This window comes from Gopherus evgoodei, chromosome 4 (assembly GCF_007399415.2).
Source record: "Gopherus evgoodei ecotype Sinaloan lineage chromosome 4, rGopEvg1_v1.p, whole genome shotgun sequence".
In the NCBI taxonomy this organism is placed as follows: domain Eukaryota; kingdom Metazoa; phylum Chordata; order Testudines; family Testudinidae; genus Gopherus; species Gopherus evgoodei.
Genome location: NC_044325.1, coordinates 30,990,530 through 31,013,625, shown reverse-complemented (window position 1 = coordinate 31,013,625; position 23,096 = coordinate 30,990,530). Strand labels below are relative to the sequence as shown.

At 43.7% G+C, this 23,096-nt stretch overlaps 1 protein-coding gene across 1 annotated transcript in view; it reads right to left on the bottom strand.

Moving 5' to 3' along the window:
* The window catches only part of ASB2 (ankyrin repeat and SOCS box containing 2), a 40,796-nt gene that overhangs the window by 3,826 nt on the left and 13,874 nt on the right, over positions 1–23,096 (bottom strand). Inside the window, exons 5-9 of the mRNA XM_030558852.1 lie at positions 21,562–21,717; positions 19,218–19,463; positions 14,515–14,686; positions 7,307–7,868; positions 1,423–1,576 (exon numbers count right to left, since the gene is read on the bottom strand). Coding sequence (XP_030414712.1) covers positions 1,423–1,576; positions 7,307–7,868; positions 14,515–14,686; positions 19,218–19,463; positions 21,562–21,717 — 1,290 coding nt within the window. The remainder of the gene's footprint in view (positions 1–1,422; positions 1,577–7,306; positions 7,869–14,514; positions 14,687–19,217; positions 19,464–21,561; positions 21,718–23,096) is intronic.

The following is a 23,096-nucleotide window of genomic DNA, read 5'->3' as shown; positions in this document are numbered from 1 at the left end:
CCATGTATGGTGTGTACATCCTCAGCACAGCACGCAGCTCAGCTGAGAGTTTGCACCTTAATACACGTCCCGCACTAACCACAGCCTGCATCCAGTCTGCCCGACATTGCAGCCCTGTGGAGTTCTAGGTTCAGACCTGTCGGGGGAGGACAGCTGGCTCCTTGTGCTAATGCATGACACTGCCATATGGGGCTGGGAGCTATGTCCCTTGGTCTCAGGCTGAGACACAATGTGAGGTGGAAGAGAGGAAATACTTCAGATAGCTCTGTGGCAACCCCTCTGGCTTGATCAGGAACCATGCTCAGCCCTCCTTGGCCAGAATAATGGTATGCACAAGATGAGGCCTCGCAGATGGGTGGGGAAATGGGGTTGAGATCCCCAGGATTCTGAAGAGGGCTGAAAGAATCCCCTGGAAAGAAGGAGATTTGTAAGTGTGCAGGGGGAACAGGGGGAACCCTTGTGCCAATGAGCCAAATCACCCAGTAATCCCCTGCATTACAAAACGCCAGCCACGAAGATCTGCCAGCTCAGCTGTCATTAGAGGTGACCCCCTAATGCAAACGCAGCTTAGCAAAAAGGTGGAGATGCAAATATAAACCAGAGGAAAGCGTGAGGGATAAACACAAAAGGGGCTCTTTATTTCTAGAACAGCGAAATCTCCCTGGGATCTGTGGCTGCCAGGTACTTAGGTGTAGTGCAAAGAGAGGGGACTACAGGTCAGGATTCCTGCAGTCCATCTCAGACTGTGCTACTGTCTTGCTGGGTGGCTTTTAGCAAGTTATTAATTATACTCAGTTTCCCACTATTACTTATCTGGCTCCCCGAGGTGCTGTGGGACTCAATACGTTAATGTTTGTGAAGCCCCTAGAGATCCTTAGATGAAAGATGCTTTAGAAGGACAAAGTATTAGTATCATACTGCTGCATGTCAGGCTGTCTGTGCCTGCGGAGGGAGGGAGAGGAGTGGGGAGGATGGGATTATTGACCTGCTCCATTTTGACTGATGTAGAGCATAGACCTAATGGCCCACTTTCATCCCTAGTGTGTCTCCATTGAAATCAGGGATGGGTTGGACCCAGTGCGTCAGATCCTCAGCTGGTGTAAAACAGCTTGGCTCCATCAAAGTCAATTGTGCTATGTAAATTTATACTAGCTAAAACTATGGCCCAAAATGGCATTCAACCCTTCTGAGATAACCTTATAGAACGTAATAAGGTTGAAACCAAATACAGTTCAGTAGAAATTACACTAAAGACCTACCCTACCTTTCCACAAGGGATCCAATGATAGAGCATTCTACCTGTGAAAGAAGGTGGTTTCTGACTGGTTGAAGCTTTCTATGACTATCAGGCCATCCCCCAGCAATGTGATTTCCCGGGTACCAGTTCTGGCCTGTGTAATGTAATTCAGCTCAGCATCATACCTGCTTTCTCTTTAACAACTGCCCAGTCCTCGTAGCTGTCTATGTGCTCCTTTAGCCGGGCACAGAGCTGCACATTGCCCACATAATCCAGGAGAACATCGATAATAGGCCCAGCCCAGCGATTCATCTCTGGAGCAGACACCATATCACAAAACTGAAACAAAAGTCAGTGTGAAATTGATAAGTTCCTCGGGGGGGAGAGACTGTTAGGACATCATGTTGGTTACGCCTTCATACCATGGATAAAAACAGTTCTTAATTTTTCCTATGAAAACTTCTACTAAAACCCCCTGATTGCTGCTGAGGGAAAAATCACCCCCTTCCCCACTGTGGGTGAATGAAACAAAATCCCAGTGGATTCCTGGCTCTGGAGCATGGAAGAAGTGTCAACCACCTATAGGGCCTCAGTATCCTTTGTCACTCAATAAGAATCCTCAGGGTAGCCAAGGATCCATGAGTGGCTGGGTGCTTGGATGAGAGCCCACAGCTTCCCCTGGATACAGCAGAGAATCTGCTTTAAAGTCAGAACAACCTTAGGCTCTATCACCCTTAGCATGTTCCATTTCTCTTCCTTGGGACCCTAGTTTGGGGAAAGTCTGAGGTAGCAGTTGGCAGGGTTGGTAGTGCAGGGGCACAGGTCTTCGACATGGAAGGACGACACCTCCAGTAGATTCCCTGAGATCTGCAGGTTTGTGGGGGAGCTGAACTCCTGGCCAAGGAGCTGCTACAAGATAAACCACAAGAAGCTTTTGCTTCACTATGTAGGTTATTCTGTGTCGGAAAACAAACTGGGCCTAATATGGGGCCAAAGCCTGCAGTCCCCCTTACTTTCTCCTGAATCAGGAAAAATTCATTGTCAGTGGAAGCTGGTGGGCTTTCAGCACCTTTGAATATCAGGCCACTCATTTAGATGCCTAAATACAATCTTAGAAGCCTGACTTTCAGCACCCATTTAAAAAATATGGCCTATCTTTCTACATAAATCTAACCCCATCCATCTATTTCTTTTAGGGGCCGTGTTATGATCATCACCAAAATATCTGACTGTTTTCCAAGTAAATTAGATCTGTGTTGCAGGGTCCCCAGTGGACTTCAGTGGGTCTCCTACTCTTCTCCTGGTTATAGGAAGCTCTGTTTGGGCTACATGGGCCTGATTTGCCCACTCCTTACATGTGGTGTTGGCATTCACACCTGCCTAAAGGGAGCACAAAGTGAGTGTAAAGTGCTACCACATCCAAATGGCAGCACTTTATACACACTTTGTCCAGGTTTAAATGACAACACACCGTGCAAGACAATACAAAAGCAGATCCTGTGTCTAATGTTCTTATTCTTCTTTCCTCTGGCAGCCACCTATGTGCATACACACAGACAACATTCAAACACTCATCAAATAAACTAACAGAAAATGTTTGGGCAGGGGAGGGGGGAGACCACAGAGTGCAACACTAGGAAATGTGAGCGTTACAGAAACAAAATTACACTGGGACTGATATCAATCTGGACTTCTCTCTCTGCACAAAGGTGTTGGGGTTCCCGCAAGACCTCTTCCATTTGGCTCCCTAAGAACTCCGTTTGACTCCAGTCTCATCACTCAGGGTCCTTTATTTGGCAGAGAGCAAAGCTATGCTGAGTTGGTTAGACTCAAGCATGGGTGAAAGGGGCATGGGCATGCCACCCATCCAGAGTTACACAGGAAACCTCTTGCTTCAATTGCATTTACACATTGTGTTGCATTGACTATACATTGCATCACATGTTTTGGGATTGGCTTGGTTATTCTATAGGAACCAATTTCTGTACAGCATGTGTAATGGCCATAGACCCCAGTCCTTGGCAGATGGGATCAAACCTGGGACATCTGAAGCTTATTGTATGAGCCTCTACTGCATGAGCTAAAAACCACATGGCTCTGTGCCAAAGCTGTAGTGGACTTATCAATCTCTACATGGTCTAGGTGCGACTAGAGGGGGACAGAGCACCACAGCAAGTAGACATGAGTTACATGTGCACTGTCCATGCACAACTGACTCTTTACCTCATCTTTACATTCCTAATTTATCTCATCCATTTTTATCTTGTCCATTCAAAATGGTTCTTTGGGTGTTCCCCCTTATCTTATCTAATATAGACATTCTGTTTCCAACTGCTGATCCATTTACCTCCCCAATCCAGTCTCCCAAGAAATGAGGCCTTGCCATGTCCAATTACTCATGTCAAGCCAGGCCTACAAAAGGTATATGCCCTCTAGTGGCATTACAATGAATTACTCTTCATCTTCATATTTCTAACATTCTAATTCTAGTATCAGAGGGTAGCCGTGTTAGTCTGGATCTGTAAAAGCAGCAAAGAATCCTGTGGCACCTTATAGACTAACAGAGGTTTTGGAGCATGAGCTTTCGTGGGTGAATACCCACTTCTTCAGATGCATGTAATGGAAATATCCAGGGGCAGGTATATATATGTGTGCTAGCAAGCAAGCTAGAGATAACGAGGTCAGTTCAATCAGGGAGGATTAGAAACAGTAGAAGCTACAGGGCCCTTGAGTCAGAGGAAACAAGGCCCAGCTCACCCGCTGCAGCCAGCATTCAGCCACAGCTTGGAATTCTCACATTACTATTTTTAAAAAAGGTAACCAACCAACCCAGTTTAATGAAGTATTGTTCTGTTTTTTCAGCCAATAACAATTTCCACAGGGCTCACTGAAGACTCAGAGAGGGATTTGCTCCCTTCCCTTATCACAGGAAGGGAGCAAATCCCTCTCTGAGTCTTCAGTGAGCCCTGTGGAAATTGTTATTGGCTGAAAAAACAGAACAATACTTCATTAAACTGGGTTGGTTGGTTACCTTTTTTAAAAATAGTAATGTGAGAATTCCAAGCTGTGGCTGAATGCTGGCTGCAGCGGGTGAGCTGGGCCTTGTTTCCTCTGACTCAAGGGCCCTGTAGCTTCTACTGTTTCTAATCCTCCCTGATTGAACTGACCTCGTTATCTCTAGCTTGCTTGCTAGCACACATATATATACCTGCCCCTGGATATTTCCATTACATGCATCTGAAGAAGTGGGTATTCACCCACGAAAGCTCATGCTCCAAAACCTCTGTTAGTCTATAAGGTGCCACAGGATTCTTTGCTGCTTATTCTAATTCTAATACATGAATTGAGAAGAAACCAATTATTTCCCTTTTACATGGATAAATGAAACATTTTATGGAATCATGAACTAATATATTTGTAGACTGATCTCCCTATCCTAATGTTCATAGAAGTCTTAAGTACTGTAGATTGGAACAGTAAACTTTGGGAACAATAGTAATAATATGTAGTGATGTAATTTTCAATTCATCTTCTGATACCTAGTTATCTTTTCTGGGGAAAGATTAATAATTCAGATCTATTATCAGTTTTTGGTCCATAAATACTTATTGGTGAAAAGTCTGGGATGCCTGTAATTTCAGGTAATCTCATATGACTGAAATAATGAGTGCATGTATTTTATGTGAAGTTTAATGACAAAGGTCCTAAATGATCTCCTGGGCTTTATTTCAAAGTATAAAGGTATACAAAAATATTAACAAGATAAACCATATGCACCTATCTTTTATTAACCAATCCCCTAGTCCCAAGAAGCAAATTTTATAACAATTTTATAACAAGATGAGGGAAAATGCCCTCTGTGCTCAGTGATTTCTCCTTTACTTTAGGCACAGGTAGGATTTTACATGACTTTAACTAGATGTGTTATGGCAAGTTTAAAATGAACAATCTTCAGGGCAGGGATTTAGTTTTGTGAGGCACCTAGCACAATTTTAGGCACTAGAATAATAATAATAGTTGAGACCCAGAATGGGAAATGCATGGGTAAAATGTGAGCTGGTTCTGAGTTGCTTGGAAATCATAGATGGGTATAAACAAAACCCATCTTCTGGCCTTAGAATTCTAATCACTACACTTTGTGTTGAGTTCCAGCCATGTCGTGTGTACTAAATAGGCCATGTTTTGTTATTTTCTTGAAGAAAACCATGATAAACAAGTGATACCTGCCTCAGTACATCCACTCGTGACAGGCACATGCTTAGTTTGGGACCAGTGTATTGCTATTATGGGTATACCTTTCCTACATTCTTCAGCAAGGTTTATCACTCTAGATTTGTTTTGAAGAAAAGATCTTTTGCCCGAGGAGCTGTGTGGTCCTGCAAGTACCTTTAGACTCCTGGGATCCCCTACTCTCTTTCCTTTACTATTTTCATCCTCAAAGGCCATTGGTCAGTGACCATACTTCTGGGCACAAAGGGCTGGAGGGACTCTCATCTAACCCCCTATAAGCTGATACTAAACCAGGCAGAATGTGCCCTACAGATCAATGGGAGCCACTTCTTCCTTGTGACTCTGTGGGGGAAGGCTGTCACAGGATATCTTATAATGTGGCATGTTGCATTGCAAATTTGGGTGGGGACAGTTTTGGGTGGGAACATAAGCAGATGGCTGACTGCAAGATAAGAGGACCCTTCCCAACTACCTTGCCACACATGCATACATTGTGATGCCTGAAAATACTGGGTGGGGGGGTCCCCCAGTTGTTCCTACAACAATAGCATCATCTCTCACACTCTCAGCAACTTCACTAAAACAGCATTCTTTCCTCAAATGCAATTTACCACTAAAAATAAATAATAATAAAAAATGAAGCTGCGCATGGGAGAAGAAAAAGAAAAGGGATAAAAATCCCTGATTTCAGAATCCTTTGTGGCATTTCTGCCCCAAAGAAGCAAGCAAATAAACAACCCCCCAAACCCCAAAATACATAATTGCTAACTGCTTAACCCTGCTTGTTCCATATATGGCCAAAAAAGGCTTTCCATTGAGCGCCTATCGTTTTGATCATTTCACTTTTTAAAATATACGAAAATGTATAATCAGACTTCTCAAAGCAGTCTAGGGGAATCTTTCATTAATGATAGTGGAAGATATGTCTGAAAAAATATGGCTATATCAGAAATATGGCTAATTTACAGCAACTGGGCATCTAAATCCCTTCAGTGGATTTGCAAATATCAGACTATGTGTCTAACTCCCCTAGATGGCTTTGAGAACCTCAACTGTAAGTTACTTATTTGTGTTGCTAATATTGTGACTCGCACTTTTTCTAATGCTATGCATTCAGTAAAACAAATTACTGCAACTATGAACATTCACTAGGTTACCCTCCCAACCAGAAGGGCTAGAAACCAAATTTGATTTTAATCAGAAGGGTAGAGTCTGTATCAAACATCACCCCATCCCCAGAAAACAGCAGCATGGCCCCTCTTGACATAGGCTGGCCTCAGAACCACTGGCACAGACCACTAAAAGAGCACACTCTTTTGGCACATGGTGGAACATTAGAACAACAGATCACACATCATCCAATGGACCATTAGGGGATGAGTCCAATAAAGCACCCAATCAATGTTCAAAGTTTACCAGTCAATTTATAATTGAAAAAGTCTAAAATAGAAAATGTTTCAAGGCAGAGCTCTTCTGCCCACCCCCCAGAGGAATAGAGGGTGCTACCTAGAGAGGTAATTTAATTCATGATGGCCCAGATACCAAGGCAAAGAGATTGGTATCAATGCCTACATAGGAAGACTTGTCCAGTGGTTAGAGCACTAGCTGAGGAACTGGATTCAATTCCCAGCTCCATCACAGACTTCCTGTGTAACCTTCGGCAAGTCACTTAGCTTCTCTGTGACTCAGTTCCCCATCTGTCAAATGGGAAGAATAGCCCTGCCTCACTTCACAGGGGTGTTGGGAGGATAATTACATTAAAGAGTGTGAGAGGCTCAGATACTATGTTAATGGTGGCCATATAAATACCATAGATCAATTAGATTCAATAGCACTTACCTGTACTACGTTTGGCTGTTTGTTCACCGGGTTAGCATCCAATCTGTCCCTTCTGTAATCCAGCACAGGATGTGGGCCATTTCCATACTGACACTTAAAACAGGAGTCTGCGTCACAGCCCAGATCCATTAGAAATTTGAGCAGACTGAGGTACTTCATTGAAAACATGATGGTGGCTGGGAAAGTAGTGGGATGGCTAGAAATGTACGCATCAATATTCGCCCCGTGGTCTAGAAGCAGCTTCATGGTTTTCAGGCACCCATGGCGAATGGAGATTAGCAGGGGGTTGATAAGATCGATGTTGGGGTTGGCGCCAGCTTGCAGCAGCAGCTCTGTGGCGTAGATGTTATTGTTAATGACGGCGAAGTAGAGGACAGTGCTGCGCCTGTCCTCGTAAAGCCGGGCTCTCTCAAAGGAGAGGGTGGTGTTTACATCATAGCCGGCCTCAATTAGCTCTTCCAAGATGTCATCGTTGTTTCGCTCAGCCGCAAGATGGAGCGGGCTGATGCCGCTGCGCTTGACCCGGGTGCGGCTGGTCACGGGGAGCAGCATTTTGACTATCCTGCAAGAAGGGGATTCAGTGGATAGCTGTGAGCCTTTGACAATCTACAGCAAATAATAGTGAGGTGGTTACAAGCACGGGAGTGAGCCAGCTGCTCATGAAGGTGAAGGTCTGATAACACAGGCATGAGTCGTACAGGCCTGCCCCCACAACTCGGACAGTGCATTTTCATCCTGACAGAGTGGGGTTAGGAGCACAGGAGCTGCCAGACTGGGTCAGACACAATGTCCATTTGGTCCAAGAGGCCTCTGACAATGGCCAGCATCAAATGCTTCAGAGGAAGGAGTAAGAACTCAGCAGTAGGCAGATGTAGGATAATCTGCCCCCACATTAGGTTTTACTCTAGTCCCTAAAAATTAGGATTAGCTTTGGCCCTGAAGCATTTCTTTGCATTGATTTTTCACAGTGCTTCAGACGAGAGAGAGGGCAAAGCCAGAAGCTCAGTTCTGAGCTCATCAGAGGAGGATTACATTCAGGTCCCAGGATCCAAGCCAGCGTTACAGTTCTGGTACTAAATCCAACTCCCTGCACTGGGCACCCCACTGGAACCCTTCACTCTGTGGGTATTGGGAGGGGCAAATCCATGGGGCTATCGGAGTAAACCCAAGCTGGACCGGTTGTGATGAGCCAAAAGGACAATTAGGAATTAAAATAAAATAAAGAACCAAAGCTGTTTTCCAGGCAAATTGCCAAGCATTAGCCCAGAGGGGAAAAAATGTACAGCTAAATTATAAATCTCAGTAAACAGGAATTTCTGTTGGAAACAATGGCGCTTCCTTAACAACTCAAACAGAGCTGCCATCATTCTACAGCCTTAACAATAAAAGTGTGATGAGCATTAAACATATAGTAACAAATCTATGGTTGCTTTTAGGTCTTCATGGTTGTTACTAGAGATGGGCAAGCAATTTGCAATGAACATTTTATTCAGTGAGTTTAGCCCTTCTTCCTGCTTATAAATCATCTGCAAACAGACAGGAAGGTGGGGTTTTTGGTCACAGCACTAGGCTGAGGCCTTAGGAAATCTGGGCAAGCCACTTAATCTCTGTGCCTCAGTATTGTTTTCTGTAAAATGAGGATAATTAATACTTTCCTCCCACCTCGCACGGTCCTAGAGTCTGAGCGCTAGCCTGAGCCCCAGACTTCTACACAGCAATGAAACAGCCCCACAGCCTCATCCCTAAGAGTCCGAGTTGGCTAGCATGGGCCAGCTATGGGTGTCTAGTTGCTGTGTACATATACCCCATGAGTCTAAATTCATGGTAGTCTGTGCGGCATTTGATTACTAATAGTGATGAGCACCACAGAAGAGCAAATCAAAAGCAGACCGGGCTTTTTATTAATGTATTCACTCTTCAAACTTGATTTATGTTTTCTATGAACCACATTCTTCAACCTACAGGTTGTTGGATGCAGCAAGTATTCCCTCGCGTGTTTGCTATTTGTAACTCCTTACCTGGGTGATCACCTCAATCAAATGACGCAGTTTCTGTTCTCTGAACTAGACAACCGAACTGTTATAAATTACTGTTGTCCAACATATTTAGTTCGTTTGTGAAATGAATTTTGGGATTAAATTAATCTCCTCATGGGCCTCAAATTTACCTTTCACAAATACATGAATGTTTGTAAAGAGTGAATGAAAAGACATTGAATATGATGCAAAATTCTCCTTAGAAGTGGATCTAAAGGTGCAGATAATTTTTCCCCATGCTGCATTTTAGCTATCTGGAATTTTGCAACAGTGAGAGGCAGAAGTTAGATTATCCTGTGCCCAAAGCAAAAGCATAAGCCTGTGTCACTTGAGCTAATGAAAAATCTCTGTTAAGTGATAGATAGCAGCACCTGATCTTTGACACACAGATAAGCAGTGTTGATTACAGCTCTAAGAGGGTACTGCTACATGCTAGCTAGTTCTTCATAATGTTTCTGTAAAGTCTGCAAGCTTATTCAGAGATATGGAAGAGTAACACACACTATATCAGGTGGCATTAAACTTTAGTTCATTTAATCATTTCTCTCATATTCCAACTAAGATAGTTAGGGATGTAAACACTGATTTGGATAAAAACAAGTATAGTAAATAATAGTCATACTATGGGTAGGATAATTAATAATACCTAGCACTAGAGAAGTGCCTGAGTTAAAGCCGTACATCAGAACACACCAGCTTTTGTGTGGTTCAGAATCTGAACCGGATTCAAATTGCCTATCTGGCCCCCTTCTCTAATAAATCAAGCCAAAATTCCTGACCTCTACACATGTAGCTCTAAACAGACCTAAAACACTGGTTAAACCTTTTATTTGAAAAAAATTTTTTAATTGAAAAACTGCTTTTTTCTGTCAAAATGGTCACCTTCATGGGAAATGTCTGTTTGTGAGGCCAAAGAAAAAGATGTGAGGGTCTGCTGAAAACTCCCCATATGAAAAACTTTAGCAACAAAACCAGAAAAAATTCAGCAAATCAAGTGAAAGTTTTCAGTAAAACTAATTTTTTTTGCCCGATTGGCCAAAATTTTTCTGGTCTCAATAACCAAATGCCAACATTTTAAAAAACAACTTTTAGGCTTGGGGCTTTTGACAAAAAACTGAAAATTTTCAGTATAACCATGTATAGTGACATTTTTTGCAGGGAAATAAAAATTTCCTGACTAGCCCCCAAAATTTGAATGTGTTGTGAGAGAATCTAGATCTGAATCTTGTTGCCTGGATCTATCCCTGCTCAGCAGTTATATACAGGTAGTGAATAAGTACTAATTAGTAACTAACCCAATCCTTTACTCAGCTCTTGTGCCTCCTAAGCCATCACAACTAACAAATAAACAATAAACATTTAAACCCACTTACGGCCCATTTAAACCCATTTAGGGCCCAAACCTGCAAGACATTTGGGTGCCTTCTACAAGGTATTGGCCATCTTTGGCTTTACTGCAATGGCAGCTGCTCAGCATATCCCATGATCAGGATATTTACAGGATAAATCCAATTAAATAGTAATTATTATGACTTCTAAAGCATCTGATGATGCCATGCGCTTAGCTGCTCCTAAGTGGTGCTAAGCCCCTCTATTTGGACTAAAATGAGAGTTGCAGACATGCAGAACCTTATATGCCTATTTGCATGTTGGACTATGATGTCTCCCATGGCAAGTTTATAGCCACACCATTATTTATATACCTGAAGAAGTTTTGTCTTTATTTAAGGAAAAGATCCAAAGCCTACAGAGGAAATTTCCACCCAGATCCTTTCTCAAAGCGGAGAGACTGACCTCATGTAACAAAGATGCTCGCCAGAATCCAGGCAATTTGGGTGCTGCTTGGATGGCTACCATCCATCTCCAACAAATGCTTCATAATAGCCATAAAAGCAAAAAAAGCACATGCAGCGCTACAGTGACACCATGCCAAGTGCCAGCATTAGTCATCCCATGATTTACTGGGTTTTATTAAGATTTAAGGGTTACTTTTGTTCTCTTGCTCAAGAAGTGAATGTGCTCAACCCAGCTCTCTGTATCTGATTGAAAGGATGCAGCAGCGTTTAGAGAGGAGCCTGAAGAACCCCGGACTCCGAGGGTGTTTGAAATCCATGCTTGGCTCTGGATCTGAATTTTGCAAATGTCCCCTCTCTTGTTAAAGTGTCAAACCCAAAGCCCAGATCCAAAGCCTCCTGCATTTATTTCGGGATTGGGGATGGGGAACACTAAAATTGGTATCAGGAACCTAATTTTGCAGCTGGAGCCCCTCTCTCTTTCTGACCCCCAAGGGCTCTGTTCAACATGACTATGCCTCCACAGCGGCAGACTCTACTTCCTATTCAAAGGTGGGGGGTTCTTCCCAGTGAGAGACAGCCAAGCAAGGCAATTACTGCTTTACATGACAACCCAAGGCCACCTCCTGCACAGAGCCACCTGAGTGCCATACCCACACTGGAAGTGATGCTGGATTGCCCATAGTCCCTACCACCTGACCCTTTCTGCCACCTGCTACCAGGGGTGCTGGAACTAGGGATGCAGGGAGTGAAGCGCCCCCTGGCTTGAAATGGTTTCCATCATATACAGGGATTTTGGTTTTGTTCAGCTCCCCACCGCACAAATTGTTCCAATGCCACTGCCAGCTGCATTGCCTCCCAGCTGCTGTAGATAATAGGATGCTAATAAAAATGTACCTAGCGATTGACTGCCATCTTTAATAAGTCAAAATAAATCACGAACAAATTCTGACCTCCACCACCACCACTCCTGAGCACTGGGAAGAAAGGGGTTAAGTGACATCTTGCTATGATCACAATACTGATGATACACAATTATGAATTCCATGCCAGCAAAATTCATTTCACATTAATATTGACAAGGCATCATTTAACATAAACAAACACCAAGCAATAAGAGTTGAATGTTGAGCCCTGGGACCACATTCTTGGCTTTTTGATGTTATGAAGCATCCGTGTTCTGGCAGCAAGTCTGAGTGTGGAATTCCTGGAGAATTACGTATTAAATCCGCAGGAATATAAAGAGAGGTCACCATGAAGGGTGTTGTTATACTGAATACCAAAGGAATTAGGAACGACTGGCCACTTGGGGTAAAGCTTTGTCATCTGGATAAATATTTGATTCTGGCTGCTAAAGAAAGGATACTTTTGTTTCACTTCAGTTCACAGCAGTTATAAACCAAAAAATGTGCTCAACCTTTTAAGTGTGAAGGAACTAAGACTTCTGACTTAATTCTGAAGTCATTACTGATTCCCATCAGTGCAAATGACTGGTGAGAGATTTGGATCAGGCCCCTTATTTTGAAAGTGGGGTTGGACTCAAGCTGGAGAGCATTGGAGCTGAAGCTAAACTTGTCCAGGTTTTGGGGGTGTTCAGATTGAGAGGTCTGTTTCAGGTTTAGTATAGGTGTTCAGATTCAGAGCCACTTTTCCAAAGCTTAGGGAAGGAGGACTGGAACCGGGTTTCTGCCTCTGACCCTTTTCTAGTTTAAAATACGTTTGTTTTTAATAAAATCTCTTTTTAACTTACACACTGGAGAGAATTCCGAGTCATGCCAGCATAAGGCTATAATAGCTACTCCTATCTATATTATAGCAATATATATCACAGTTACATAAATTCACTCTGGGATGCCTCCTAGCACATACAGCCTCCACAAAGATACAGTTACAGAAAATAACAATCCTTACATACATCACAGTAATATTGGGAAGTTTAGTCAATGTCTGCAAAGTGTATGGAGATCTTTGGATAAAAGACATGGTGTAGTCAAAAAGGTTTGGTTCTTCGTGCATTATGAAATGAGAAAAATCCATACACAGATTTTGCAGCTGTATTTTGTTTATAATTCTACTATTTATTTGGGGATTTTGATGAAAAAATGAATAGGTCCACAGAATTTAAGGCCAGAAGGCATAATTAGGATTACCTAGTCTGATCTCCTGCATAACTGCATAGATTTCACCAAGTGATTTCTACAAGACCACATTTTTTAGAATAATAGCCAACCTTGATTTAAAGACTTCAAGTGCATTGGTTTTTGACATTATTTGACAAGCTCTAGTCATTACATGGTTTAATGTGCACATCAGCAAGAATAAACCATCATAAAATATTGTTGGGCCACACACATCCATCACATCCTATGGTAAATTGTTCCAATAGTTAATTACTTTCATTACTCTCATTATTAAAAATGTGTTTTGTCTAGTTTCAGCTTTCAACCATTGGAACTTGTTATGCCTTTGTCTGCTAAATTAAAGAGCCATCTATCAGAAATCTTTTCCTCACTTAGAAACAGTGGCAGCTCCAGGCACCAGCACTCCAAGTGAAGGCGGCAGTCAGGCAGCCTTCGGCGGCTTGCCTGCAGGAGGTCCTCCGGTCCCGCGGATTCGGCGGCAATTCGGTGGGGGTATGCCGAAGCCACAGGACCAGCAGATCTCCTGCAGGCATGCCACCAAATCCGCAGAGCCAGGGACCTCCCACAGGCACACTGTCGAAGGCAGCCTACCTGCCATGCTTGGGGCGGCAAAAAAGCTAGAGCTGCCCCTACTTAGAGAAGGTGATCAAGTCAATTCTTAACCTTCTCTTGTGTAAACAAAATAGATTGAGCTTATTTAGACTGTTACTATAATTTAAAGCATGTTCTGAAGACCTCAAATCATTCTTGTAGCTCTTTTCTGAACTCTCGAATTTCTGAACATCCTTTTCAAATGTGGACACCAGAACTGGACACACTATTCCAGCACTGGTCTCTCTAATGCTATAGAGATTCATTTATCCACTCCTTGCCTGTCAGTCTCTGAATTATTTTTCTCTATAAACGGTGATAAAATCAGAACACACTGAAGACTTGGGCAACATGTTCTGCTTCTGGAGGGCCACCACTAATAAGTAATATCTCAACTGAGGTAGCAGGAGCCATCCTGGGTGTGGAAGGGAAGGCCATATAACTGGCTCATACCATCTCAGCAAACACACCCTTGAGTTTAGTATTGGAAACCCAAACTCTGTGAATGTAGGGCCATTTGACTTTACTTGAGATATGCTGGTGTACACTATGTGAGGATCTGGGCCATTAATTTAACAAAAAATCTGAATTCCTTTCTACAGGGTGAAACAATACAATAAAGTGATTAAAACACACCAAAAACTTACTCATAATTGCCTTTTTTGGATGCTATATGAAGAGGTAATAAACCATCCTTGTTGGTTTTGTTAGCATCTGCACCTTGGGACAAGAGAAACTCCACCACCTTTTCATGTCCATTTTTACAGGCTTCATAAAGAGCAGAGGCACTATCGCTGGCTTGGGTGTTGATATCAGCACCTAGGAGCACAAAAAAAAATTTGAAAAGCTAAATGGCTAGAATCAGGTGTAACGTATTTTGGATCAACAGCCCAAGTCTCCATGACTTGCCTAAGGTTTCAGCTACAAAACTGCCACTAACACCATTTGCTGGGGTGGGGCGAAAGTGAGGGCAAGGCGATAAAAGAGCCGCTTATGTCTTCTTAACTGTGTTTTTGCTATGAGGTAAATGTTTTCCCCAGCGCTGAGGGACTGAGTGTAACAGGGTATTCCTTGGGGCCAGCCAGTCCACCTAGGACAAACCATTGCATAAAAGTGGTGATATACTACATAGCAAGAGAGGTTAAACAGTAGTACTCATAAGATAATGCCCACAAAGGGTGTCTACAGTTAGATTCTGGTCACAAGCACGGCCGGCCTATAGTTTTCACCGCCCCAAGCAGCGTGCCGAATGGTTGCTGCAGGCGGCGGGGACAGTACGTGTGCCTTTAGGGCAGCACGCGCGTTTCCGCGGCTGCGGCAATTCGGCGGCAGCTTCTATGTTTAGCTGAAGCCGCCGTGGACAGCTAAACATAGAAGCTGCCGCCGAATTGCCGCCACCGCGGAAACGTGTGTGCCGCCCTAAAGGCACACGGACTGTCCCCACTGTCCGCTGCAGCAATTCGGTGCACTGCTTGGGGGCAAAACAACAGGGACTGCCACCCCTTGCAGATTGCCGCCCCAAGCACCAGCTTGGAATGCTGGTGCCTGGAGCCGGCCCTGGTCACAAGCCTAGCCCCACCCACCTCATCTTCTTTACCATGTTTAAATATGATTGAGGAAAAATCATGTTATAACATGGTCTGAGTGGGAAGAGAAAGTCCCATGTTTTATAACCCTGTGTTGAAGAACCATGTTTTAATCCTTGTGCATACACCCAGGCTAAAAAATGATTCTGTAACATGGTAGGGTTTTTGCATTTTATTTTATTTTTTGCATTATTTGAATAGCTCTAGTTATTACATGGTGCACACCAGCAAAAATAAACCATGATAAAATATTGTTGGGTCACAACCATATCGAAATGTAGTTACTTTTGTGGCACAATTTTAGGCCCTGAAAATCTGTGTCAATTTCCAAACCTGGGCTTCCATTGTAATAGACGGTGCCACTCCGCCTTCAGGCTGCCTGATCTATGGATATCCTAAAATGAATTACAATCCATTGGTTTTCTGCTTCCCAAACTCTGATGAGAAAAAAACAACAACCCTACAGTCTATCAGTCTTTTGTTTGGGCATGAACACTCCCTGCCAAAGAGAACATTTCCCCGCTAGCTGAAACATCTGTGTTTTGTTTGGCAATTTAAAGATACTGTAGCTCGAAACACCAGGAGAATTTCAATGACAAAACACAAAACAGGGCTACTTTCTTAATGAGAAATAAATGAAATCTTTCTTTTTTATTTATGGCAAACATTGTTTATTGTAAAAATACAATTATATTATTACTGAGGTTCTCAGCAGGTCTTTTATGGCTTAAAAATATTGGGCAATTTTATTGGATTTTCCTCAAAATTGAACTTTAAGGGCATACTAACATGTAATTGAGTTGAACCACAAATCATATTCAAATCAGTGTTTAAATCATGATGGAGTAACTGGTTAGTTTTCAATGTCACATAAAGCTGACTTGTGAAAAATGTGAACTGGAAAGCCAGCAATATTTTTTTGGTCTCTATCAGCCACAACTGCAGGCTATATTTTAACAGTCACATATGTTTCTTTGGAGATTTTTCTTATCTTCATTGCAGTTTAGTTCTTATTTCATCAACATATTTCTATGTGTTGGGCCTGATTCTCATGTACTCATTTACTTATTCTCATTTAAGGAGGCCGTGTAAAGGAGACAGTAAGAGTAAATTATATTTGCATCCACTTTTAAGGTGCTTTTACATGACAAAAGTAGTGTAAGTGGCCTCAGTGTAAATAAGAATCAGGCCCACTATATCTATCTATACCAACATACCACATATTGTCTGATTCCCAGCTGATGTAAATCAGTGCAACTCCGTTAACTTAAATGCTGCCTTACCAATTTATGCCAGCTGAGAATCTGGCTCATTATTTTTTGATAAACTACATAACATTTGTTGTTTGCACTGGAAATTAATGACAGGCTTAAACATGGTCTCCCTTTATTTGCCGGGGCCAAACTATCATTTCTTTGTAAGGGGTGGTGAAGCCAAAGGTTTGGTTTTACAGGTATCTTGAAGTGCCAGGAATCTGCTCTGATGCATATGTAAGAGAGATTTTAAGGTTATGAACCCACCTGAGAAGAAGTGAGCACAAAGACTCATGGAACCACAGGAGAGAGCTGAATTCTAAAAGGCCTTTCTTGGGGGGAAGTAATATGAGATATGACTTCTTGACTCATTATGAGAATCAAAATATTCTTATTCTTCCTCTGACTAAGAAATATATTCTTCCTGGGCTGTATCCTGCTTGCCTTACTCACAATAATAGACATGGTAACTTCCAAGGGACTAACTCCTTACATGAGTAATGAGAGCAGGATTTGGCCTTACCCAAGGACTCCAAAATCCTCCCCCCCCCAACACTAATAAACTTATTTAGTGCTTTTCAACCACAAAGTGATTTACAAACACCTCCCTATGAGGTAGGAATGGTGAGTATGGTATCGCCTTCTGTAAAAAGGGGATAATGAGGGAACCAGCTCCAATGCAGGTGTACAAGTGTGGAAGGTACGAGAAGTCTTCTCCTCTCTGTGCCCCTTGCTAAAGGGTTGGACAAAAATAATATAAATTTCAAAGACGGATCCTTGCCCTCTGGAGCACAAGCCATTTGAAAAGGTGTAGGGAGGGAAGAAACCAAGCTAAGGTCCCTCCTACCACCTCGTCAGCCAACAGAGCTGGCTGTCTGAGAAAGGGAATGTACACTGCACCCTCCTACAGATGGACAGTGCTGCACTTTCTCTGCACGATGCGGAGCTCTAGGAGGCTTTGTGCCCATCATTGCTCCCACTGGAGACCTGTGGCTCTATAACTCCTACTCAAGGGCTATGGCTAAAAGACACAAGAATAAATGGACACAAATCTGACATCAGGAATCATAACATTCAAAAACAAGTAGGAGAACACTTCACTCTCTCTGTAAAAGCAGCAAAGAATCCTGTGGCACCATATAGACTAACAGACGTTTTGGAGCATGAGCTTTCGTGGGTGAATACCCACTTTGTCAGATGCATGTAGTGGAAATTTCCAGGGGCAGAAATATATATGCAAGCAAGCTAGAGATAATGAGGTTAGTTCAATCAGAGAGGATGAGGCCCTGTTCTAGCAGTTGAGGTGTGAAAACCAATCTCTCTGGTCACTCAGTAACAGATCTAAGAGTGGCAATTCTTCAAGAAAAAAACTTCAAAAACAGACTCCAACTTGAAACTGCAGAACTGGAATTAATTTGCAAACTGGACACCATCAGATTAGGTCTGAATAAAGACTGGAAGTGCTTCAGTGGTTACAAAGCCTAAGCCTAATTTCCCCAATACTAATTTCCCACTACTGTTACTCACACCTTCTTGTCAGCTGTCTGAAATGGGCCACTCGCATTACCATTTCAAAAGTTATTTTTCCTCCCTTGTATCCTGCTGTTAATTGAATTGTCTTGTTAGACTGACCTCACACTTGGTAACGCAACTCCCATCCTTACATGTATTTATACCTACGCCTGTATTTTCCACTCCATGCATCTGATGAAATGGGTTATAGCCCACGAAAGCTTATGCCCAAATGAATTTGTTAGTCTCTAAGGTGCCACAAGGACTCCTCGTTTTTGCTAATAGATCCTTAGTGAACTACCCTACGCCACAAGAGGGAGTCCCTCGACCATGGAAAAAAATTGTTTCTGGAATATCTTCCCTGTGACCTTCTGAGAGACAAGGTGGATGAGGTAATATCTATTTATTTTACTTCAGAAATTGGTCCAATAAAAGATATTACCTCACCCACCCTGTCTCTGCAATATCCTGACATGGCTACAGCAGCACTGCATACTGTGAACCTTCAACATTATGGGAAACAGGACAAAGTGATACAATATTTGAGGAGAACTAGCTTTGCCCAAGTCATATCTTATTGAAAATTCATGAGCAGACCATGCTTGGCTAACATTTAACTCTGACCTTATTCTTATCTTTCCCTGACCGTGACTTATTCTTCTGTCACTGGATTTTTAGGATACACATGTACAGTGACAGTCATGAAAACTTTTGTGTTATCAATGCCACGCAAAGTCAGGGCACCAAATTGCTTCTAAGTCGAGTGACCATTGATACTGAAGAAGCACAATCATTGTGCACCTGTATTCTAACCCCTTCTCACCCATGTGGACTGTTCTTGCTAGAAGCTTTCAGGGAGCAAGAGGTGTTCACCACCTCTGAAAAGTAGGCCTCGTCCTCAGTTGAATACGGAAAAACTGAGCCAACCAAAATTAGTGGATACTTTTGAATATTTAGGCCATAATATATAAAGCAAATGAACAGCACCACTGTACTCACCACACTTGGCAAGGTATCGCAAAGCTTCTAACTGCCCACCCTCGGCAGCCACAAATAAAGAGGTGATCCCATAGGTGTTCTTGCTTTCAACCTTGGCTCCCCCTTTGATCAGGATATCAATTATTTCTATGTCATTCCGAGAGACAGCCTCATGGAGAGCAGTCCATCCCCGGTTGCACCGGTGGTTTGCATCAGCATTGTACTGCACCAGTATCCTTACAGCTTCGACGTTTTTGCGTTCACAGGCTGTTTTAACAAAAGGCAGGTCATTTAGGCCAAACTTTTCAAGATGCCGCTAACTCTGGGTTTCACAGTTCTGGGTGCCCATTACAACATGCTAGAACCTGAGGTACCTAGAATCACAGGCACAAGCGCTGGGTTCTTCTTTGCCCCGGGAGTACTCCACCCCAGTCCTCCCCAGACCCCGCTCCCATGCCACCCCTTCCCTCAAGCCCCTACCCCCACCCTGCTTCTTCCTGCCCCCACTCCACCCCTGCTCTGCGTCTTCCCACTCAGTTCCACCCCCTCCCTGGAGTAAGTCCCATTCCCGCTCTTCCCCCTCCCTCCCAGCGCCTCCTGCATGCCGTGGAACAGCTGATCCCTGGTGGGCAGAGGCCCTGGGAGAAAGGAGGAGTTGACTGGTGGGGCCGCTGGTGCTCGGGTGGCACCAGGAGGAGGGGGGAGATGGCTGCTGGTGGGTTTTAAGCACCGATTCTTTTTTTTCCATCGGTGTTCCAGCCCTAAGGCACTCATGGAGTCGGTGCCTATGATCACAGGCCACTTTTGCAAGCTCTGGCCATAATGTATTGTACATTGCATGTTGATATGGGCTAGGACATTCCTTTGTAAGTCAAAGTATAATTCTTCATGATGCCATCATTTCTCCTGTGGGTTGATTCTTTCCTTGATGAGCAGGTACAGTTCCCACTATCATTAATGCATGTCATTCACATGCATTGAGAATGAACTGTCTGACCTGACATTACAGCAATTATCTATCCATAGCAGCTTTGCAAAATTCAGCTCACCCACATTCCGAAAAGTAAGTAATTTTTTCATCATCATCATGGTAGAGGGTGAGTGTAACAGGTTATACTGGCCCTTCAAGGAAAGAGGAAGTGGGGAGGGGAAAGATCCAGGCTACTCCATTCCAAGTAGTTTCAACTGTATAAAAACCCTGGGAAGAGCAGGGATAGATGTGGGCAGAGAGGCAGAGGTCCTGGGGTAAGATATGAGAAGATATGACTGTCTCTTTAAGGCACCAGGAGCCTTGTAATGAAGGGTGGGCAATGCTCCTTTCTCTCCCAATCAAGCCTCCAGCCAGTTCAAATAAAACCCTGGGAGAAGGCAGAGGGAAAGATTGTTCTGCTAGTAATCCTTCAACCCTCACTCCCAGAAGGAGCAGGAGTGACCTGGGTTCTCCTTGCCAGGCCTTGGAAGAGAAGTGAGAAATGTTTCCGGCCAGGAGGAGCACTGGGAAGAAATCTGTTAGTTATCAAAGTTTGAGTTGAAGATCATTTTGACTTTGAAAGATTTTGGCAAACATGCCCAGTGGAGCTGGTGCCAGGAAATTTAAAGGAACCCACCAAGAAATAGGTAATACACTGCACGGGTAATACACTGCCGCCTGTGGGCAAGCAGATTTTGTGTTGAGTCTAGTAAATTTTCAAAATGGTTTTCCAAGGCTGGGTGCGCTCCCATATGCTATGTTTTGGCCCATCTTTTATATTTATTGAAAAGTGAAGCAGTCCCTTAAATCTGGTAGCCCCTTTTGGGCCAAAGTTTCAATATCCAGTGTCAAGTTGGGTGTCCATAAATCCAGGCACTCAAAGAGAGTGGCCACTTTGTAAAATCTGGGCCTATACATTTAAGACTAGACTAGCCAGAGCACTAGAAAGAGTACCATGGGCCCTAGACAGAGCACTACAAAAAGTACCATGGGGAACCATCCATTCACAGGGAGATGGACCTGATGACCTAAGAGAACTTCTCCTTCTCCAAATTCTGATTCCATGGATTTTGTGTGGTTTTGCTGAATAAAGTGTTCTCAACACAGAGCAACAATGTAGCATACCAAGGATACCTTATAGCATTTTTTCATATTAGAATACATCTGTTGTAGTAAATACTGTACATTTGTGCCTTTGCCCACACTATAAGTGTATGACTGACATCTCGGTTATTTTTGCTCTGATATGTGGTAGGTGCTTTGAATTTTGTATTGAAAAAGACACATACATACTCCTATAGAAACAACATGGGCTTGATCTTCGGAGGTGCTGAGCACCTGCCACTTCAGTTGAAATCTAGGGGGCTCAGCACCTCTGAAAATCAGGCCATTTACCTTTATAGAGTGGAGTTTCTCTGGACTTGTTTGTAATATCAGGTTCAGCCCCGGCTTGCAGCAAAGAAAGTAGACAGTCCAGGTTTCCCCTGCTTGTTGCTATGTACAGCGCTGTCTCTTCCTGAAGCGTACGCTGATCCGTGGTTCCAGGGTATGCTAATGAGATGTCATTGTTCCATAGTTAGTAAGGCATATAGCACATGTTGTCTAACTCTGAGACTGAACGCTGTTGCTAATCATTTTGGGGCAGGGATGAGCTAAGTATACTTGATCCTGTCTCCGTGTGGTGAGGATGGACTAGGTGACTTGAGGTCCCTTCCAACCCTGCATTCCTATGATGATTTCAAACATGGAACACCAAATGCTAGGAAATTACCCAAGAGATGGCTTTGCCATGCCATCCAGATCAGATTCCAAGATTCTCTGCAAAACCACCAAAAACTCTCTGGTAAGAAACATTTTTAAAAAGTGGAAAATAAAATCACTTGATGTTACATATCACTCCAGATATTAACATTGCAGTAAATACAGCATCAGAAATCAGTGCTGCAGTAAAAATTGCATCAGTGAGTTTGCTGACACATTGAAGTGCTTTCATCTATACAGCTGGCCAATGCTGTCCCTGGCTATTCTGGGTCCCTATGCAGCCTCCCAGTGGGGGGTGTGTTTGGGGCAGGGGAGTTGCGGGCCCCAGGCCTCCGTGGGGGGGGGGGGCAGGCCCCAGGCCTCTGCAGGGGGGCTGGGCTGACTTGGGGGGCAGGGGGAAACCACCCCCCAGCACACACTGGTGGTGCGGCTGGGGTGGGGTTGCTGCATTTCCCACTGCCGGTGAGTGCAGGCCCGGCCCTGCTGCAGAGCTCAAGGGAGTGGGGGCGGGGCTTGGGCAGAGCAGGGGCGGGAAGAGGCGGGGCTTGGGCAGGGAAGGAGCGGGAAGACACAGTGCAAGAAGAGCCAGAGCAGGGGCTGGAGCAGCACGCAGCCTGGTGCCCTATGCAAGTGCGTGCTTTGCATATGGGTAAGGATGGCCCTGCAGCTAGCTTGCATTTAGATAGTCATAGCAATACATGCTGGCTAACACTCTGCCTTAGAGGTGATGCATTTTCCGATTATCAGTAAGAGGCACCTTATCTCACCGATGGAGAAATTAACCAACATGTTAATGATGGATCTGAAGCAGAACACAACAACCAAGCCCCTCAAAGTGCAGATCAGGTAGAGATGAGGATTCAAAGTTCAGGACTTGGGGATGGGCCTGCCTGTATGTGGGATACAGTGTAACCCCAAATCCAAAAACCCCTGCGCTTTGGGGGAAGTTTGGGTATGGAGCCAAATCTGGACGTAAACATCATGACTCAGGCCCATCTCTAGCCCATCATCTCTGGAGGGGTAATCCAGGATGGACAATTTAACATTTTACTGCATAGAGTGTGTGCAATCCAGCTCTCTCACTGTGGGGCTCATAACCAATCAGCACAAGCTGCAAAGGGGACTGGCACTGGCTAGGAGTAAGATGTGACCAACGTGTTCCCTGAGAA